Source organism: Zalophus californianus, chromosome 5 (assembly GCF_009762305.2).
Source record: "Zalophus californianus isolate mZalCal1 chromosome 5, mZalCal1.pri.v2, whole genome shotgun sequence".
Lineage (NCBI taxonomy): Eukaryota > Metazoa > Chordata > Mammalia > Carnivora > Otariidae > Zalophus > Zalophus californianus.
The window spans coordinates 96,029,882-96,051,068 of record NC_045599.1 but is presented as its reverse complement, the minus strand read 5'-3'; the positions used below and the strand labels follow the sequence as shown (position 1 = coordinate 96,051,068).

The following is a 21,187-nucleotide window of genomic DNA, read 5'->3' as shown; positions in this document are numbered from 1 at the left end:
TCCTCTGTCACCTCTTCAGAAAGGCCTGCCTCGATCCCCTCATCTACACCAAGGCCCCCAGACCCCCCACTACTGTCTCCCATAGCCCCGGTTTCTTGTCTTCGTAGCACTTCTCTCAATTTGTGATTCCAGAATGTTCGTTGCTGTTCATCATTTGCCTCCCACCTATGATGACCGTAAGCTCTGATGGTATAAATTACATCTCTTTTATTCCCTTTCTTCTTAGTGCTCAGCACGAGCATTTACTAAGGAATATACCCAGCCCCTTACACAGCTCCAGAGGACCACACTCCTGTGAGGTGGCACCCATCTGCCCTGGTTTTAGATCCTCAGACCCCTCCCTCCACTAAAAAAAACAAAGAACAAAACAAAACAAAAACAACCAAAAACCAAAAAACCCCAGCACCAAAGGAAGTTGCCTTTCCAGGAAAACTCTGGTCCAGCACAGGGGATGCCAGGAGGGTTATAGGAGAGTTCTCCAGAATGGGGCTGGCAAGTCAAGCAAATCTGAGTCCTAAGAATTTCCTTTATGATGCTAGACCGACAGGTTGTGCCCTCTTAACTAGTGTAAAATCAGTTCCCCTTTTTAATTAAAGGGGGGGGGGTGGGGAGAACTAAACTAACCAGTAAAAATGTTAACTTTTTTAAAATTCCTATTTTCAAGGCTGGCTCAGAGCTTCTCCCGCGGGGGGATGGCCCAGGAGACTCGTCATGGGCTGGCTTGCCTCTGGAGGCTCCGACGCCAGGGTCCGGGGGGACTCGAGTTGGTGCCGGTGAGGCTGCCCCCAGGGGCTCTGTCATCTGTGCCACCTCTCCCTTGCTGCAGCCTGTGTGTAGTCAGGCAGCTGTGGCAGTGACAAGTGGAAGAAGTGCCTGTTTAATCTGGCTAATAATGGGCAGGGTCCCAAGGGTTCACACAGATGTCCTCCTGGAGGAAAGCTCCCATTGCTAGAATACTTGGCTTGTTTTCCAAAGTGCTTTCCTGGCACTCCCATCGTTCCCACAGTAACCTGCGCAGATGGGCAGGGCCAGCTTCCCACGTTTAGGTGAGAAAACGGAGGCTGAGAGTGTGGTGGCTTGGTCAAGGTCACACGTGTTTCCAGGGAGCATGCTGGAGGTAGTCACAAGAATTGAGGTCTCTGGAGGGTGCACTTTCTTCTTTATGAATGCCTTATACACCCCGCCCATCTGTCTATCCCCTCTGTGGCATTCCCCAAAGAGTTTCCTGGGCTTTGTCTATTACATTTTAGTCAAGGTCACTCTCCAAGGAGGACACTGTGGAGAAAAGCTGAAAGGACCCAGCGGGACCAAGCACCCACAGGGCGGGAATGGACCCGTCACATATGTGTGTTTGGTTTGCTTGTTTACAAAGAAAAATAAAGTACATGGCGAATGATTTGTTCCAAACCCTGATCTCCAGGGCCTTCTAAGGGCAGCACTTTGCTAGGAAACATTGAACAATTCAGGAAAGAGACCAAGTCAGAGGTCTGATGGCCTGAGAATAGAATCCTCCCTCCAAGATATTGCAACATCCCAAATGCAAATCTATTCACCCTCCCAGGGTTATAAATCAGGAAATCTCTCTCTCGCTCATACACACACCAGATTTCTATTTCTTCTTGAAAAAAAAAAATTCAGAAGTTCTAGCAATGCTGCATCGACTGGAGGCGGCTACGGAGTGGGTGTCCCCTTTAGATAGGACCTATGCTCCCTTTTGCCACAGTCCTATTTAATCACGCATCTCTCCTGAGTGCGCACTCATTTTTGAGACCCTAGTGCAGATTAACAAGGCCAGTTGCCGCTCTGGAGAACGCTGGACACTGGGCAAAGAGGAGGCCCACAGGGAGAGAGCCGTGGTGACTCCGACCTGCCTTGAAAGGGCATCTGAACTGCCTGCTACTCTGGCAGCCCTCCTCACTCACGGAAACTACTGAGGCTTCTGGTTCTGATCCAGATGCTGTCTTGTCCCCTACCGCTTCTAGATGTCTTAGCATGGGATGTTATCGCAAAACAAGCCAGGCTGGCGGAATTACTAGGCAGAGACAGCATGAGGCGCGACGGAAACGCAGAAGGGCATAGTCTCCTGGTCACTTATTCTCTCCCAGGATGCTTGGCCCCCTAAGGCAAGACATGTAGGTGCAGGGAGAGATAAAATTAAGCTGCTTATCCAGATTCAGACGCCGAGGACAGCCTCACTGATCCCTAGCACCAGCAAGATCTAACAGCCTGTCCTGTCCTCTCGCCTTTGGGAGGAAGGTTGGCGGCTACTCAACCCCATCTGCCTTTCACGGAAGGACCTCCGAGCTCCTGGTACATGGACAAGAGTTGGAGGGGAATTAAAAAAACACACTGTGATAGAGCAAACAGAGAGGAAGCAGCTTTTTAGAATGGGGTTCAGCACTTCCCTAAGAAGTCCTGAAGACAGGCCTCCTCCGTATTTCACTGGAGGGATTGATTCTCCCTCTTTCTCTTTCAAAGCTGCCCCACCTGCCCTGCCCCATGTCAACTTCCCCCTCTGAGGAGCAGCCGTGTGGCTGCTGTGTGAAGTGATACTAATAATGCAGTGTCATCTCCAGAGACCACAGCTCTGGGCGGCCCCGGGCCCAGCATTTTCTGAACCACTTTCCATGCAGCATTTTATTTCACCGGCAGAGCGGCGCTAAGATTGTCCTCATTTTGCCGGTGAGGAGACTGAGGGTCAGAGTGGTGACGGATTTGACCAAGGTCCTCCAGTGATAAGTGAAGGGCCAGCCTGACTTCAGACCTCAACTCTTTCCAACACATAAAATCCGTACTCTCTTTTCGGTGCCCAATGGGGGGCGTTCCTCGTCTCTGGGAGTGGCTATTTCTGCTAGCTTTGAAGTGCACCTGGGCATGGAATGCACCTGGTGGACAGAGGTCTGGTTGGGCCTGGAAGACTGCTTGCCTCTTGGTTGTGTAGAGGTATCGGGAATCCTGCCAACTCTAAGCAAGGACACGGCACCAAGCTGTGAGAGATTGGGATGCTCACCAAACTGCCATTGGCACAAAGTGGAAGGTTCTTCACTGAGGGGCTCACACAGGTACAAAGCAGGGTTTCCACCTTCAGTGATCATTGACCACATGCTGATTTGGGAGCTGGTATGCATGGCTCCCCTGAATTCTCACTCCACCCTGGGCAGATCAGGGGACAGTGATGAAGCAGGGACAACAGCATCCTTCATGCAAAATGAGATGCTCCAGCTTGTCTCATTCAAGAGGCTGCCCAGTATTCAAACTCACATCTTTGACATCCTAACTACATCCCAGCTTGGTCTGCTGGATCCAGGAACTCAAGGGCTGGGGGCATACTGTGCTCATAAATATTTCCCCAAAAGCATATCCAACCATCTTTTGGGGCCACCTCCTCCCAGGCCTACCTGCTCCCAGACCCACCTCCCAAATGCCTCAGAAGTCTTACAAGCAAAAGAAGAGAGGGGCTGAGATGGTCAGGCCAGATGAACAGCAGGGCCACATGACCTAACAGGTAACAAGCATGATGTATGGCCAGGTCCCCACCAAGCCCCTTACAAACACTAACTCATTAATCTCCCCACAGCCCTGCAGGATGAGTGCCATCTCTGTATGACAGACGACACCACTGGGACAGAGAAGGCTTAAGTACCAGTGACCAGACTTGCACAGATGGTAGGTTGAGAAGTGGGTCTAAGCTATCTAAGCCCAAAGATTTTGCTCCCACCTATGATGCCACCCTGATGCCCACTAAGGGACCTGGGGAGTCACCTGATGCTTATGGGAGGAGGTAGCAGTGTGTTCTCTGTAGCCACTCCCACAAACTTAGCGATGATTCTACAATAAAACAAAACAAAAAGAGCCATCCTCCCTTCAGAGGAGATTAAGGAGAGTGGCGCATCCGGGAGTGGGAGTGCATGGACATCACCTTCTAAATTTGTTTCCGAGTGTGAGCCCTACGAGGCACTCTGCCACCGCCCTTCTCGGAGCACGTTTGGCTTCCACATATGTTCCGTGTCAAGAGGTATTAGCACTCAGCCCACTGACCAACCAACATGACGATGCTGCTAAAAGATAATCCTTTCCAGAGTTGTTGCCTTCAGAAAAGGCAAGGCAGGAAACATGCCACCGAGAACCACAGAGCTGGAGTGCACGCGTGTGTGCGTGCGTGCGTGTGTGTGTCGGGGGTGTGTGTGTGTGAAATACCCTGAGTCTGCGCTCAGGAGGGCCCTCGTGACTCGAGTCCTTCTGCTAGGGTACCCGGCCTGGCCTCATCATAGAAGTCCCAGCTGCTCTCAACGCAGGGGGCAGCCGGCAGCTTCATCCCTTCCAGGTCCGGGTAACCCAAGGAGAAGAACCATGGGAGGGAGATGAGGTCCGCCCTGATCGCTGAAGAGGACCCACCACACCCAGTTCTCCTAAAGAGGCCAGTGGGACAGAAGGCCGCCGAGACCCCATTTTTAGCTACTGTCCTTGCCCACATCTCCTCAGTGAAGAGTCCCATGGAGCTCACAGGCCTTTGCTGCAAGGTTTGGAAAACACAAACATCTGGAGTCGGGTTTAATGATAAATTGCATTAAAATCACCTTGGCAACTCTGGCAGTTCACGTGTTGATTCAGTGGCCCAGAGCTCACATTCTGGGTGGTATTTATAGTCCTCACACCTGCCCACGGGTCTCTGGAAGACAGCAGTTACGTTACCCCTCCTATCTCGGTGGTGTTTGTCGGGAAATGCCACAAGCATGTTCCAGACTCCACAGTACAAGGTTTTCTCAGAAAACTGGTGCCAAGAAAGAGTACAGTGACCCCCTTCCTGGAAATAAGCGAAGCCCTTGCAGGAAAGACCACGGGACAGGAAGATGGCCCAGGCTCCTGCCACGGGGGTGGGGGGAGGGGGGCTTTGTGGAGCCTCCTTTTCCCAACGCAAGGCTGGGGAGTCAGTTTCTGTTTCGTAAACACTCAGATGCAGATACACGGGAGGAGAAGGATGGTACCAACAACTTTCTATGGCTCCTCCTTCCAAGAGTTCTCTCCCTGAAAGTATTAACCACCATTACACAGTGGCATAAACTATTAGGGAGGACACCAATTTAGGGAGATATTTTGGACCCCTGATTAAGCTGTAGGGTATAGTCAAACCTCCCTCATTAATCTCTTCCTCTTTTTTTTTTTAATTTCTCTAGAATTAACCTTCTATCATCCTGAATTTCTTTATCCACTAATTGTAATAAGGACTACTATCTCGCCTTAGAACAAATATAATGCTCTCACCCTTACCATATGATGTGGGGGGGATTTACTTTGACCTTCAGGAGTCTACTGCAGCCAGACCTGAAGAGGAGCCTGGTGGTGCCTGGTGGACTCTAACCCTGCCCAGTCTTGCTCTGGGCCATGTCAGGTTAAACGCTTATGTGAAGAAGCAGAAGGAGCACCGCCCCCCCCCCCCCGCCCCCACCACCAGGCCCAACTAAGGACAACGGGGACTTCCCTTTTCTCCTGATAATGGCTGCATCCCTGGTCACCAGCTGTGGGTTGTCCTGGTGATTCCTGATGCAAGGGAAGCTGCAAATGTAGCAGTGCCATCAGGTGGCCTGAGAAACAGGACCTCCGTGGAGTCCACAGATACAGGAGGACTATAGGAACAGGGTGCAAGCAGAGGGAAGCGGAGACTCTGACGGACCAGACAGGAAAGCCATCACCTGCTCTCAGGAGGTCAAAGGCCTCACCTAGTGGGACCGGGCTTGCTCCTCTCCCTTAACAGCTACGAGGGTGGTCATTTACCTCTTGCCTCCTGCTTGTTAATCTGTCCCTTAAGAGGGGTGAGTCATTCACTCAATGACCAAGCACGGGATAACCCCAGACTTTAAGTCTCCCTGAAGGCCTTCCTTGGGAAGCCCCAGGCACACAAGAAAGGGAGGAAGTCCTCTCTCAAGAGTGCATCACAAAGCAGGTTTGCTTCTGCTGCGGGGGAGAGTTCTCAATCATCTCGCCTCGACGCAGTCTTTAAAGACAAGCAGCTCCTTCATGCCCTCTCACAGGGGTTAGCGGGATGCCAAGGAACCAGAGGAAGTCCCAGGGAGACGGCAGCCCGTGACTGATACTGAGGCATAGCCAAAGGAACTGGAGATAGTTCAGCAGCACCTCCTCCTCGGCATGAGCCGGTGAGGAATGTTCCATGGACCTCCAAACTAGCTCTGCAGATCTGCCTGGGACCAGGGCGAAGCAGAAGTCTCTGGCATGGACTCCAGAATTAGACTGCCACTTCCATGCTGAGTGACAGTGGCCATGCTACTTAACCCTTCAGTGCCTCAGTCTCCTCATCTGTAAAATGGGCCTTTCAACAATACCTTCCTCTTAGCATCCTTGTAAGGATTAGAGAAGCATATGAGCATATCAGATTGCTTTAGCATGGGCTCTGGAGCATATTAAGTAGTCAGTAAATGTTAGCGGCTACTATTAGCAGCAGTAATATTACTTGTGAAACAGCTGCTGAGGGAAAGTGAGCTACAGGAGTGAAGTTTTGCTTACTGCCCTATAATTGGCATGTTGCTTGGCAAACTCCAAGATTCTCAAAGGGTCTTGTCTGCCTTCCAAGAAAATCAAACAACAAGTGCCTGGGTTGTCTTAACTTATTCCAGCCCAAAGACAGTCTGGTTTGGTTTAAGACCTCCTGGGGCCGGCTTAACATCGATCATAGCCAGCATTTACAAGCAAGCTTCTGCCTCAAATGACCGCCCGCCCCACTCAGGTGACTTTCCTGGGCATGCCGTGCAATCAGTGAGCACAAAAATGAAAGCTTTTTCTTTCCTGGGGGAGCTGAAACAGCACAACTTGCAGCTGCCCATCCGAAGAGAAAGTGATGGTTCTAGAGACATGCTGATGGCTTTTCTTGCTTTGGGAGAGGTTGACCTCTGAGCTAAACAGGAGGGATCTAGGGGCACTTGGCTGGCTGATGTCCCAGGAACCCAGGAGCCTGGGCGGGCAGGGGAATGGACAGGAACAGGAGCACCCTAAGCACTGACTCGAAGTTTCTGGTGAGGAGGGGGACGGGTGGAGCACGGGAGAAGAGAACAGGTCACCTCTCTGGTCGTCCAGCTGCACCCATCCCTGGAGCTGGGAGCATGTGCACAGTGGCATATCCTGTCCTAACCGTGGATTCTGAGATGTCTTCATGTGGGATATTTCAGTTCTCAGTGGTTTAGGAGGATGTCTCTAAACATATTTCTGGTCCAAATGGGCACTGGACTTGCTCCCCAGCAGTCTATTTCAAGGAGCGAAGCTGACAGACCACCACACGCTCCCCAAAGATAAATAAGGGCTGTTACTAATAACCAACGAATGTGTGTTTACACACTGAGTGTCTGCAGGAACTGAACCTGTTTGGGATTAATTAGAGGGAGACATACTAGTTATTTTGAAACATTTGAAGACTTTGGAGAATAGCCTTTTCTGAGTTTACCAGAAGCCATTACTGAGGTTTAGTATAAGAAAGAACTTTCTAACCTTCTCAGTACACAGTGATGACTTACTGCAAACACCCTCAGTAAGAATAGATCGAATTTGTCATAGAGGGCATGGGAGGGGTTTCTGCACCAACCGGGTAGGAGACTGTGCTTGGAGCCCCGAAGTTCCTTTAACCTCTCAGATTCTGGGACTTAAACTAAAGGAGGTGACTCTTTCGAGGCTCACACCCAGAGGACTGGGCGTCGGGTTTAGGGGGTCCCTCCCAGGACTGTTGAAGCTTTTTCCACGTAGACCCATTTGTGGCAGCCTCTGAGAAACTCTGAAGCCTGAGATATTCTACTTCTAGTGTTGGCCATCTGCTGGAACAAACCTATCAAGAAAATGACCCAGGAGGACGACCCAGGGACTGGGCAAATTTGGTGGGATGGCTGAAAAATGTGGAGAAATGGGACACGGGAGGGCAGGCAGGACAACTCAATGTACCCACTTCGCTACGGGCAGCTTCATGACAAGAAAGGAAATAGCCACGCTCACTTCACGTGGCAGAGATAGCTTGGCTTTGTGCCGCACCAGTAATTGGAGAAACGGAGAGAGAAAAATAAACACAAACCTCTTGCAAAAAGCCTTCAAGTCAAAGGAGAGGAAATTACCCAGACTACCAGGGTATTCTAATCAGAGCTTTCTTATCAGAGTGTCTCCAGTCTAACAAGGAGTAATCCAATCTACAGTGGGCTGGACGCTAAATTAGATCTAATCAGGACATGCTTTCCAACTGCTCAGCAGCAGGTCAAAGCCCAATGCTGGGCTGTGGTTGCTGCTGCTTTCTGGAAAGTGAGCCTGCCTAAGTTGTGTCAACTCTTGGTCCCGTGTGAGGGGGGATGCTTTGTCTTTATTCCCAGCAACTCCATTCCATCTGCTAAAATTTTTTCATGAGGTTGAACTAGAGCTGCCTTCCCTGCCCGTGCAAAGTCCTGTGAGTTCTATTAATATCGTCACTGCTGTCAGCCTGGGAGACATGTCCTTTTTTTAAAAAAACATGCACACCGCCCCCCCAACCCCGCCCGCTGAACCCATGCATGTATGGATCTTTGCAACATGCCAGGCCCTGTGCTAGGCACTTTGATGCATGCTAGATTTCTCCTTAATGTATGCAAGGGCATTTTCCCGTCCACACCAGACATGCAGATTGTAAAGGGATATTGACCCCAGCCCAGTGGAACACAACACCCCCAAATCTACCTCAAGGCCCATGCTGTTGTTACGCTTCCTTCCAGGGATTAATAGCTACAGTTAGTTGCCTTCTGGTGGTGGTTATAACTTACAGTTTCTTTGCTACAAGCAAAGAACACCGTCTGTGAAACACCCAGCTCCCTGCAGAGCCCTGGTGTGTCATTGTAACAAACAGCCTGAAGGGCTCACCTGAGGGCTGGGACCCTTGAAACCAATATGGCTACACAGAGACTCTCAGAGTGAGACAGACCTAGAGACAAAGCTGAGGGGAGACACAGAGAAAGACACGGAATCTTCTTTCTCTTGCTTTTAGCTTCACTGAAACAAACCTGACTACTGCTTGTGGATGGACATGCTGCCTGGAAAGCCGCTGGGCATGACACACCTGACCGCACTGTCCTAGGTGCATGCCTGAGGCTTACAGGACACGGGAAGGGTAGGGGAATAGAGATGTGGAAATGGAAGGGCTGACGAAGAGTCTCACTTGCTCTTCCTTGAAGAATCCTTGGGCGTCACCCTGAGAAAGCATTGCCCACCTTCCTCTCTGTTCTTGCACCTGGCCTCCCTCCCAGACGGAGACCCAGCTTGGCTCCCTGGTCTGCAAACTCCTACTGCAGCTTTGCTTAACTGCACATGGGGAGGAGGGGGGGTGGTGGCCCTTCCTCATCGCCTGGGACTTGGAGATAGTTTTACAAAGACACACGGACACACTTGTTCACTCATCTGCACTCCAGATGCACACCTCTACTGAAAGGGCTGAACGCCTTCTCCAGTCTCCACACAGGCTTCGCTGTGTGACGGAGGACAAGTCATTTACCTCTCTGAGACCTGGTCTTCACTGCTCCCAGGATACTCAAGATCAACTCCTCATACTCACAGGAATTGTGATGGTCACCGAGCGGGCAAGGATGTGTACGCGCACACGGATACTCCCGTTCCCAGAGCACAGGCACATAGATGCCACGGCTACCTAATCGCAAACCAGAGATAACTCACCCCCATCATAAAATCTTAAAACACAATCTTCTTCTCCTTGCATCTCCATATCAGAGTTCAATTATCCTCTTCAAACATTTAAACTCAAATGACCAGAATGAAATAAATGCAAATAAATAATCCCAGAGCTTAAAATTCGAGGCAACAAATCTTCCTTTAAATTAAATAAACACATCCCCCCTCAGCCACATCTTACCCAGATAGAGTCACACTGGTGACTGATTATGCGCTTCTGTATAATTATTTCACCAACCCACCCCCACCCTTCTTCAAGGTCACATGCCTGCCAGCAGCTCTGTTTCAGCTTTCTCGCAGCCTGGTGTGCCAATGTTTGAGTTTCCTACATTCCCAACACACTCCTGCAAGGTGCTTCCCCTTGTAGGATTCAACTCAGGCTTAATTCCTAGCCCCCAGATCTACGGTCAGTGACTCATGCCCAGGCCGGGCTCCTGAGTTGTAGCGTTTAGATTTGTTCACATTGACCTTGGCCTCCCTCTGCCAACTCCCTGGCTTTCTTTCCACCAAAAAGAGGTGATGGAGGTGTGGGGTAGACAGCTCAGAATTTTTTTTTTTCCTTTTGGTGTGTGTAAAATCAAAAGAACTGTACAGAGCGTGGCTCAAAGTCTGCAGGGCAGAACCTACAAAGAGTCCCCGAGACGTACACAGTGACAAGGGGCCTACTCACAGCAGCTGTAGGGACACCAGCCCATCAAATAGTCCCTTGGCAAGCTCGGTGATCTTGTTCCCATAGAGCACCCTGCGAAAGAGCAGAGAAGAGAGTGGTCACTGTGGAGGCCAGGCCCCTGGAACCCACTCGCGTAGAGGCTGTCGCCTCGGCCAACTTCAGTGCATGGGTGGGTGGGGTTTCTCAGACCATCTCCTTCCCTGGCTGGCCTCACCCCTCCTCCTTACCAGTGGGACAGCAGGTGAGTCCCACCAGGGGCTGGAGAGGCAGGCTGTGTGGGAGTCAAGGAGGAATGGGCTCCAACCTGTTTCACTCCTGGGCAGCCCAGTTCAATAAATAATCCACAACAGGGAGCAGCAGTCCCTTTGTAGTGTCTCCCTGAGCGGCTAATATGACTCACACCTCGGCAATAAATAAGATGTGTAGGAAGATGGCCAGCCCTGTGTCTTCTTGTCTTCAATGGGTATTGATCAGGCTGAGCCCAGCCTATAGAACGTTTCCTGTTAATATCCCATTGCATCCTAGCAATTCCTGAGCTGAGTTCTTTAATCGTCCATTCAGACAGGGCTTTGGCTATCTGGGGTCCTATCCAGATGGCACAGGGACTGCTGAGCCAAGGACTGGCTCTCAGGAAACACTGGAGAGCAAGGAACTGTGACCTCGGAGTGACGGCGCCTGCACTCCAGCGCCTTCTTGACCCTCCCGGAACCAAGAAACTCTGAACTCTTTTATCCCTTTCTCTTTCAGACCTAAAGGGTCCCTCACACCACGTCTCCTATTCATGGGCTGGCCTTTGGAAATTTGGGTGGGAGCTTGGGGGAAGAATTCTATGGTCGGCCCCTCCAGCCCAGCACCCGGGGGGTCCGGTTGGCCCCCACCATAGGCACCGAGGACCCTGCTGGCCTCCCGTGCTTTCATCCGTGGCACAGAATGCTTCTCTTGGGTCCAGCCTCCTCTGACATGGAAGAAACTGAGCTAAGGAGGCCTTCTTTTTTCTTTTTTTTTTTTCCTTTCAATTCCCTCTTGGGCCCTGAACTACACTGCACGAATGCAATATTCAATCCCCACTCAGACTGCAAATCCAGGCTGTTACACGTCTTTGAGGAGACAAAATATTAGGACGAGGCAATAGTAAATGGGAGAGATAAACCAAACCCCCTATTTTCCAGATGCCACCAGGAAAAAGAGTGTCTCATTCAGCTGGTGGGTGTGTTTCATTAATGTTTCAACAAATTAATGAGTAAATAAAAGTCAGCATGATGGCTCAGGCTCACATTTGTAATTCATATTAATGTTGCTCCGCTCACTGGGCCAAACGCCGTAGTGTCACTGTCTGCTCGTCTCGGCTGATGTCAGAGTTTTTGGTGTAGCAGCAGCTGGTGGGGTGGTGGGACCAGGGACTTGGGCAGCGGGTCCTCATATGACCCATCATACCTCCGTATGGGACAGCTCTAACCTACTGGGTCAAAACCACTCTCCAGCAGCCTGAAGAGGGCTGTGGGTCTACCTTGGAGCAATCTGGGCGTAGACCCACCTGGCTTTGCCCTCAAATCTTTCCTTGACTGCCTTCTTCCCACCTTTCAGGTCTTGAGTGCACACAGCTCTTCCCTGGGAAGCTTCTCCTTGAATATTTTAATGTTTTTCACCGCTTGTCACCCTGTTTTTATTTCTTCATCACTTCATGATGTCATGTTCTATTACTTATGTATTCATTTATTTAAACATTTTTCTGTGCCTCTACCTCTCAGCTCCCTTGAATGTCGGCCCCATGTGTGCGGTGACATTATGTGGCTTGCTCATGGCTGGGTCCCTAGAGCTGAGAGCTGACAGGGTCTAGCACAGTATTTGTCGAAAGAATAAATGAGTGAGTAAGGGCAAGGCTTTCCTGCCTTTCCGCGTGGCCACTTCTGAGTTTGGGTTGGGTATGTTTGTGTCCCAAGCTCCGTGAGGCCAAGGGTCTTGGTCCATCCATTCACTGCCACATTCTCTGTGCCTAGTAGGTGGCACTGAATGGATGAATGCATAAATTAGAGGTGAGGGGGCGCTTCCCTTATGGCCCCAGCGTATTTCACAACTGGCCAGGGGGATGCCAATGCCATGTCTGGCAACCAGATTTTGGAATTTTTTTTTTTCTTTCCCTGCAGGACCAGAAGCATCTCACAGTCCTCAGACTGTGCCCAAGTCCCAGCAGATACAGGAAATGGGACAGTGGGGATGGGAACAGGACCCTGGCAGCGCACAGCCGCTCCTCTGCTCCACTGTGATCTTCAGGACAGTAAGCAGGCCCTAATCTCACATACGATCCTGTCTTTGATAACCCAGCCAGATGTTCTATTCGATAAATGAAACTAATTTACTCTGTAAGCAGCAGGCAACAGCTGAGTCAAGAGGCTTCCCTGTCCTCAGCCCCCTCCCAAGTGGGATGGGGCCAGGTGGGGGAAAATGTGTATCTTGTTACCCACCCACTCATAAATTAAGCAAACAGGTTACAGAGAGAAGCAAAGCACAGACAGCTTGCTCACCCCTACTCAGTGGGCGGGTCATCAAGTGACATAAATGATATCAGCTGATGATACCTCTCGAGTCTTAGTGTATATTTTCCCCATTATTTGGAGTGGAGAGGCAGCATCACGTGGGGTTGAGAGCATGGGTTCTGGAGTCGCACTGCTTGGGTTCAAATCCTGCCTTCCCCGTTGTGGACTTGGGATAATTATACTTATTTATGGCAAGCTTTATTTTTGTGCAATTACTGTGTGCCAGATACTGTTTCAGGTGCCAGAGATTCAGCCAGGATCAAAACAGATAAAAACTCCTGTCTGTGCGGCGCTTAGATCACCCCGATTCCTTCTACTGTAAAAGACAGATGAGGATAAGAGTCTGTATTTTAGGTTGTTCTGAGGATTAAACCTGCAAGACTCCTGGCACATCCTAAGTGCTTTATAGGTACTGCCAATTATTTTAATCATGGTCACCACTGAAGGTGCGTTAGGCAGGAAAGATAGAGCTCTCCCCATTCTGTCTGGGGAGGGGGGAAATAGACAGTAGACTCAAGTGGCATCCTCTGGGCCACGTGGTGAGTCACTGACAGAATCAGGACAAAGCTCCATGCCTTCCTGCCCCTGTGGGTCTCTGAGTCCCTGGTGGGTGAGGCTGTGGTTCCACCCCCAGCAGGCTGCCCCAGGGTAGTGAAATCCAAGAAAAGAAGGTCTTACAGGAGGGGGTGGATGCTTATTCAAGAAAAGCCTGAAAATCAGGGGAGGAAAATTAGCTTCTCCCTTGACAAGGTCACAGAGATGGGCGAAATGGGCACATTGGTAATAAACATATGTTACCATTCCGTCCCTCCAGCTCCCTAGAGAGCACTGCTGAGGCACGCGGGTGGGAGGGGAAATGTGGGTAGAGCAGAAGATGCATTTGAATTAGAAGCCAATAACTGGGAAGGCTGCCAGGCACTTAATCAATAAAAATAATGCATTTGGGTTGTAGAAATATTCCCCAAGATCAATTTCCCCTGAAGAAATATTTGTTTCTTTTACCAGGTTGCCAAAAGTGTGTAAGGGAACATAAAGCCTTGATAAACACCTCCTGAAAAATATGGACACATCCCTCCCCCATTGCCAACCCCCCCCCCCCCGGCCCCACGCGACTCTGCTCCCCACTTACAGTGATGTGAGTGATTTCAGACCCTGGAAGGCATCTGGAGCAATGTCCGATATCTGATTCTTGCTGATGTCTCTAAAAAACATTGATGGGAGAGCCTGAGAACACAGCTCCAAGGTGTGATATGGTCATTCCTAGGTGTGAATCGAGCACTTCAGATATTTAAAGCGGTGAGAATTAATCAGTTTATTTATTCACAGTACAAGAGAAAGGGCTTAAAGACCATTCAGTTCAACTGTCTCTTGATGAAATATACTACATTTGTTTCACTCTTCTTGGCTTTCAAAGAATGCTCACCCACAGCATCTTGACTTTGACATATAGCTTTGCACATGTGAGCCCTCCCTTTATAGGGAAGGCTGCACCCAGGCACACTGGGGCCTTGTTGCGTTACCTAGCAATTATAGCATAAACGAAGCAGAAGCCGGCCTCACCCAAACACAGGCCAGGGTTCGGACATGCATTATCTTCTTGTCACATGCCTCAGCCAATGCTGATTTTCTTCCCCATGTTGTCCTGAGTCATTTCACCTCCCCAGTGACCTTTCCTTCCTGACCTGAAAAGAGGTTTTGAGCAGTGACTAAAGTGTCTGTCTGGTTCGGTGCATCCTCCAGGTCATGTGATGCAAGCACCTCATGAGATTCTCATGGGATGGCTCTGAGATGTGGATTTGTCACTGGCAGTGTTCCTCAGATGGGCGTGAGCCCGGGGGGGGGGGGTGATGCCCAGGGCTGGGGGGTCCCGTGGAGGAGCGGGAGGCTACGTGACAGAAGGCAGCCACCCTGGCTGTGCCGGTGCAGAGGAATCTTCCTGACCTGGCTCCTCCTCAGGGCCCAGAGGCTGCCCGTTTCCCGCATCCCAGTGACAGAATTCTGAGCATCCAGCCTCTAGTTCTTGCTAATGGCACTTCACTGAGGCGGAAGACTTTCTCTGAGTCCTTAGCTCGAGGGGCGGCCTCTGGGCTCCTGTCATTGGAAGGTGAGCTGCCCCAGTTTCCAGAGACAGCGCACCTCTCCAGTTCTTTTCCTTTAACAGAAGACATCAATGGGTCTTTGCTTTTGTGTAGGAGAGAGTGAGCTGGGGTCTTGGGGGGTCAACAAGGAGGAGCCGAGGGACTATGGAGAAGAAAGCACATCTAAGCTGATTCTTAAGCAACTGCCTCCGGTGAGGCCAAACCCCCAGCCCCCAGCCTCTGAAGCACGCTCCCCGGGTCTGTTTCTCCGCTCCTTCTGATAGCTTTCAAAGGGCTGCGTGGCTACCTTTCCTAGGCTTCTGCTCCCTCCGTCCCTGGTTCCAAAGCCAGGAAGTTGAAAGGTATTTCACAGGTTAAGGCTTCTTAGGCACAGCTGTCGAGCTTATCCCTTTAGCTGGCAGGATCGCCTCTCACAAATCCACAGACTGTGCTCACAAACTCGTCAGTTTACGCCAGGCTTTTCTCCGGCGCTCCACTCCTGTATGAGGGTCTTACCGAGCAAATGCCCTGGATTACCCTAATCTTGCTCGCCCTCCGCCTGCCTGCCTCGGTAGGCATGTCAGGCCAGCACGCTGGCTCTGTGCTCAGATCAGGCTGCTGGGCGAGCCTGGGTTTTTGTTTTGTTTTGTTTTCGGGGTTCTATTTTGCTTTCCTGATCATGGGATGTCTCTTCAAGCTACTTAGATCTCTAGCGTGCAGGAAGAAGTTCTGGAACTCAGAGGTAGCAGGGGGAGCCCTCTGCTTTAGCCTCGTCAGGGCAAAGTGGTGGTCAGGCCACAGCTAGACTTTCAGACGCACTCTTCCGTGTAGCACGGGAGGGCTATCTTGTGGTCTTGGAGATGATGGGGAGCAGAAGTGGACAAGTGATAGTTTAGCTGGGAATTGCCCCTGGGGGTCACTTCATCTTAGTTCTTAATTCTGCAGGAAGCAAATGGCAGCCTGAAAAGGTGAAGGACCTAGAGCCACAAGTGACTTGCCACAGCTATGTATTTGGCATCTCAGGTTTCCCCTCACTTCACAATGACGGATGCACAAGGCAGCGGCGCTGCACAGAAGGCAGGCTGGGGAAGGCATCTCCCGCTCCCTGACCTCCATGCCTGACTCCTCCCGATCCACAGCAGGTGGCCCTAAGCTGACTCCAGGTTCTGGGTCACTCTTGCTCAGCGGTTCTCAAACATCACTAGGGTGTTTACTAAAGCACACCCCCCGGGGAGTCTGCTTTCACGAGCAGGGGCAGGGGGCTAGAAACCTGTATGTATAGCCCATCTCCAGTGATTCCTGTGCATGTGGTCCCGGGGCCATCCTTTAGGCCACAGTGTTTTCCCATCAGGTCGGGCTTAGACATACCCCAGTGCCCCAGGGCTTAGAAACTGGATGGCCGAGAGGCAGTGGACTTTCCAGACGGTTCAGAGCCAAGGTGGCAGATACCTGTGGAATCCTACTCTACCTAAGACCGGAAGCGGAAGCGGAAGAACATGCCTTTCTGGCCAAGTCGCACAGCTGTGGCCCCCATTTGCCTGTGCCGCCAGTTAACCAGCCCTGTAAGACCAGGGCCTTCTCTCTAGTGCCTATTGCGCTCCTCATAAATGGCTTCTCTACCTTGATACAGTTTTTACCTGGAAGTATTTTTTATACTAAGCTGGCCACGAGAAATAGGGACAAAGTCATTCATTCCGGGAGAATCCTTTGTTGTTGCTGTTGTTGTTATCAGAGATAAGAGGAGGGTGTAGTTCCTGCATAGTTGAGGGGAAACTTCTTTCTGTTAGAGAGACTAGTCACGTACACCTAGGAGGAATTCACACTTAGGGTTTTAAAATGCATTCTCACCAGGGGCCCTACTTCTCCCAAGCCATCATACTTCAGTCTTGGTTTGTGAAGTTCTGTTAATCGGAAAAATTTTTAAGTGATCTCTCTTCCCTACCACCATCTCCTTGGGGAAAAAAAGGGCATCATAATAAATATCAGTAGCATCAGAGGTGATCAAAAATTAAATTCCCCTCGCAGGTCATGATGGAGAAGGTCTTATGAATTTTGAATTGCACAGATCATGGCAACTCCAATGGGATGAAGAAAGGACAGTAAAACATAGCCAAGCTCTAAATTACCTGGACTTCACAAAAAATTAGAGCAGTAACTTAAATCATGCAAGAGATATAGGTTGGGGCAGTGACTGAACTTGTCATTTTTCACTGAAATTACTATCTGGCTGCATAATCAAGCTAGGCTTTAAAAATGAATTGGGGGGGTATGGAGTGAGCTGGGGAAGCAGGGAGACCAGGAGATTAATGGCCCAAGGTTTTAAATATTAAGGCCTATATTTATACAGCTCCTCCAGCAAGGATGCTGCCAAGGGGAGAGAAAAAAGTACGTGCTGAGGACTGGGCTCATTATGTTGGTTTCTACTTCTGGAATTGTACCAGGAGAAGATCTTGTTTGGTTTGGATTTCCAGGAAGATGGGAAGTTGCCTTCACAAGATCCGAGGGTAAAGCCTACCAATGCCGCTGTTTCTTGGGGATGTTTATTTTTAACATAAAAGGAGTCAGCAGACACATAACCTCTTTAATGGAGGCCCTCCTACTCAAGGGAAACCGATGAATCAGCCTTCAGCAGAAGGGCGCAAGATTGAGTCGGTACATATTTCTACCTGCTCTCTCTTCCTCTGTGGGGGCCAGAGAGGGTAAGTAACTGGGATCAGAACAGCATTTTGATTACTGGACTATGATAAATGATTTCTCAGTCCAGAAAAGGGAAAGGTGTCTCCTTCCCCGATTCTTAATATCTATGCTGGCAGTGGCTGGGCCATTTCTGAATCCTACTAGCCTCCCTTGCGAGTGCCCTGGTCTGAGTGACTCACAGAGCGGGGCTCAGGGCAGTCGTGGCTTGAGGAAGGGTGGTGATGATGTTGCCCCCATGGTGGGGATAAAGGGCCATGATGCATGATGCTGTCAGTGGTGCCGTGATAGGGAAGGAACAGCAGTGTTGGTGTCCCCCCAGGTATTGATGGGATACAGTGGTGGCAGTGATCCTGAATGCAGGGGTAATGGGGATGGTGGGGATAATCACAGGCAAGACATATGTGGTTGGAGGATAAGGAAGGGCCCAAGGCTTCTTATCTCACTGAGAAAGAACAGAAAGTCCTCACCATGGTCTAAAGGGTCCACAGAATCTGGCGCTACGTACCTACCTCTTCCAGCACAATCCCCACCACTCTTTCCCTCACCCTCCCGTCCTCCTTGCTACTCTGCAAACCATCTGCGGATGCTCCCCAGGGCTCTTCACTTGCTCTCTCCTGAGAGCTCCTTATTCCCACCCTTCATTTGGGTTACCTGCACAGAGAGGCTCCTGTGGGCCCTTCCTTTGTTTTACTTTCTAGTACTTACCAATTTCTGGTATTTGTTTCTTTGCTGTGTTCTCCCACTCAAGTATGTAAGCTCCACGGGAGCAGACTTTGTTTTAGTGCACACTCTGTCCACAGACCCTGCAGTTCCTGCACGTGGTAGACGCTCACTCTTTGTTAGATGTGTGTGTGCATGGCTGTAGGCATGTTGGCTAGGGTGCTGTGGACTGATACAAGGCCACTGTCCCAGCTTCATTGACACTCCTATTTCAGGTCCACATCATGAAAGCGAGGACAGTCAAAATGGTGGTATAGGTTTTTTTAGCCAACTCAGCTCTACCTCTGACTCAGATAATTTCACTTTGCTCTAGTTGGAGAGACCCCTAGCTCTGAGGTGTCTAAATCCATATACCTCACCACCTGAAAGCAACACTCCTGACCCACACCTCCCAATCTCAGAGAGCATTCCAGGTCCAACACTAAACTCTCCAGGAAGGATGCAAGGCAGGCAGTCATCTGGGCAGGTTGCCCACGACACAGGACACCCATTACCCCCCTGCATGAAAACATTGGCCTCATCCCTTCCCTGGGGAAACTCACATTCGCTTCAGTTTCTTGTACTGGGTGAAGGCTCCGGCAGGGATGGATTTGATGGAGTTCTGTTCCAGGCGTCTGGGAAACAGAGCAGAGAAGAGTCAGTTAACCATCCACCTGTCAAGAGGTGGTGGCTGAGGGCCTCGAAGACAGGATGGTCCCTCTCATCACATGGTACCCACTATTGGTTACAGGACACCGGGCAAACACTGTGTGAAAGCTAGAGACCCATGTTCTAGTGGATGGAGCACCCATCCCAGGATCTAATGGCCGTTGGAAAAATGAGAGCAGATGACATCTCCTTGAGGATTCTGGCTCTTGCTTATTATAAGCCGTCTTTGAAGGCAGAGAGGTCTTCTTCAAAAAATCTGTAGCACCAGAGTGCTGAAAAAGTCAAAGGGATAAAGAGAAGAAGAAGAGATGGCCTCTGGGCCAGCAATACCTGCCTGCCAGAGGAGCATGTCACCTTTCAGTAAACACTCAACCCCTCCCTGCCACAGGGGTACCGAACAGGCAGGAATAACAATGGCTGACTTCATTTCCGGTTTTTTTTTTTTTTATTAAGGTATAGCTGACTTATTATTTCAGGAGTACAACATACAATAAACAACAACATTTGATAGTTGTTTCTGGGTTTTTCAATGGGCTTCTAAAGTACTGGAGAAACGGCCTTCAAGTCTTTAGGCTTCCAGCCTGACACCCATCAAACTGGCTTCCTGACACCCCGAGGGCCCTAGAGGCCCCAGTCGAACCATTCCCCGGGGGCTGCTGCTAGAATCCCTGGCTTTACCACTGCATGGACTTCCCTGAAGTGCTTCCTCTCCAGCCTTCCTGGGACTGCGGAATGACCAGAAGTGCTACAGGCCCAGGGCCCAGAACTTCCTTGAAGAGAAGGGGCCATGGGGAGTGAGCAAGCATCTCAATGCTTTATTCTCACGCCTCTCAGATGACTTCCTGTCAAGAACAGGTGTGGAGGGCCACAGGCCTGAGTGGGAGGTAGAGCCCTCTGTTAGAGGTGATGAGTGAATGCCCTGGCCTTGGCCAAGGACTCAGCCTCTCCTTCTCGCCCATCTCCCTTTTCTCCAGGGCATGGATCTTTTCATCACCTCCTCATTTGACATGGATGTTCCCCAAACCCTCAGCTGGGAAGACACAGAAAAAGGCGTGTGAAGGGAGGGATCGAGGGAGCAGAAGGGACAGACGGGCGGAAGCAGCTCCCTTGGAGGCTACATCTAGTGGATGCATTTCTGGCGGGGATGGGCCCATTCATCTTGAAGAGTAATCCCCGCTGCAGAGTCGGGGAGACAGTCATATTAATTTGTGCCTCTGCAATCTCATCTTCATGGGGGGAAGAGAGTATTTGTTACTGGAACCGCTAATGGAGCAGTTTGCCAGCAATTTTCCCATTTCAAACAACATCTCAGCTGCTAATGTGGAATGGTTTGTCAGGCCTACCCATAACACAGACAAATCACTCTCCAGGCCAAAGGGAGGGTGGGGGGTGGGTGGAGAAAAAGAGGAAGGGCGGGTGGGAAGAGAGAGAGAGCATTAGGACAGATCATTCTTGGAGGCTGGATGGAGAGTCTACAAAGGAGACCGACTGCCACGGTCTATTAAGAAAGCCTTTGTGGGCTGCTGGAGGGGGTGGGGAGCATGCTCTGTGGGCACACGGGCACGGGCTGGCTGGCTGCGGGCCGGGCTGGCTCATGGGAAGGCACAAGAGCAAGCCACCAGGTCTCAGAGTCTGTGAGCTACTGGATCCAGCCACCCACGGAGGCAGCGGACTCGGGGCAGGCTGCCTTGACTGAGATGTTCCAAGGACATTCTTGTTTTCCAGCTGAGCAGAGTTCAGTAGGGATTTCTCAGCCAAGGCAGCGGCCCTATGGGTCTCTGGGGCTGCCAGTCAGGTGGAAAATGCTCTCCAGGAATCCTGTGATTCACCTGACACTTTGGCAAGGGATTGTGGCTGGATGATGCCTCTGGGGAGAGCCACTGTCGGTAACGATGGCAACGCCCTCAGTTTTTGCAAGAGGATCCACCGCTCCCAGCTGCAGGCCAAGAGCCCATGCAAGTCAGGTCAGCACTGCGTGGGAGGTCAGCCGGCTGTGTGTGCAATTCATAATCAATTAACCTCTGCTGTAGTGACGGGTGTAAGAGCCAAGGGAGGAATGAACCAATGAGCAATACATGGTACCTGTCCCCAAGGAGTTTAATAATCTGGGGACAGCAACAGCCCAAGATGGTCCATCACAGAAC

At 50.6% G+C, this 21,187-nt stretch overlaps 1 protein-coding gene across 2 annotated transcripts in view; it reads right to left on the bottom strand.

Moving 5' to 3' along the window:
- Nucleotides 1–21,187, bottom strand: part of SLIT3 (slit guidance ligand 3) — a 594,180-nt gene that overhangs the window by 89,600 nt on the left and 483,393 nt on the right. For both annotated transcript variants that reach the window (XM_027606988.2, XM_027606990.2), the window contains 3 exons: nucleotides 18,938–19,009; nucleotides 14,030–14,101; nucleotides 10,367–10,438 (listed from right to left, as the gene is read on the bottom strand). In XM_027606988.2, the coding sequence (XP_027462789.1) occupies nucleotides 10,367–10,438; nucleotides 14,030–14,101; nucleotides 18,938–19,009 (216 nt within the window). The remainder of the gene's footprint in view (nucleotides 1–10,366; nucleotides 10,439–14,029; nucleotides 14,102–18,937; nucleotides 19,010–21,187) is intronic.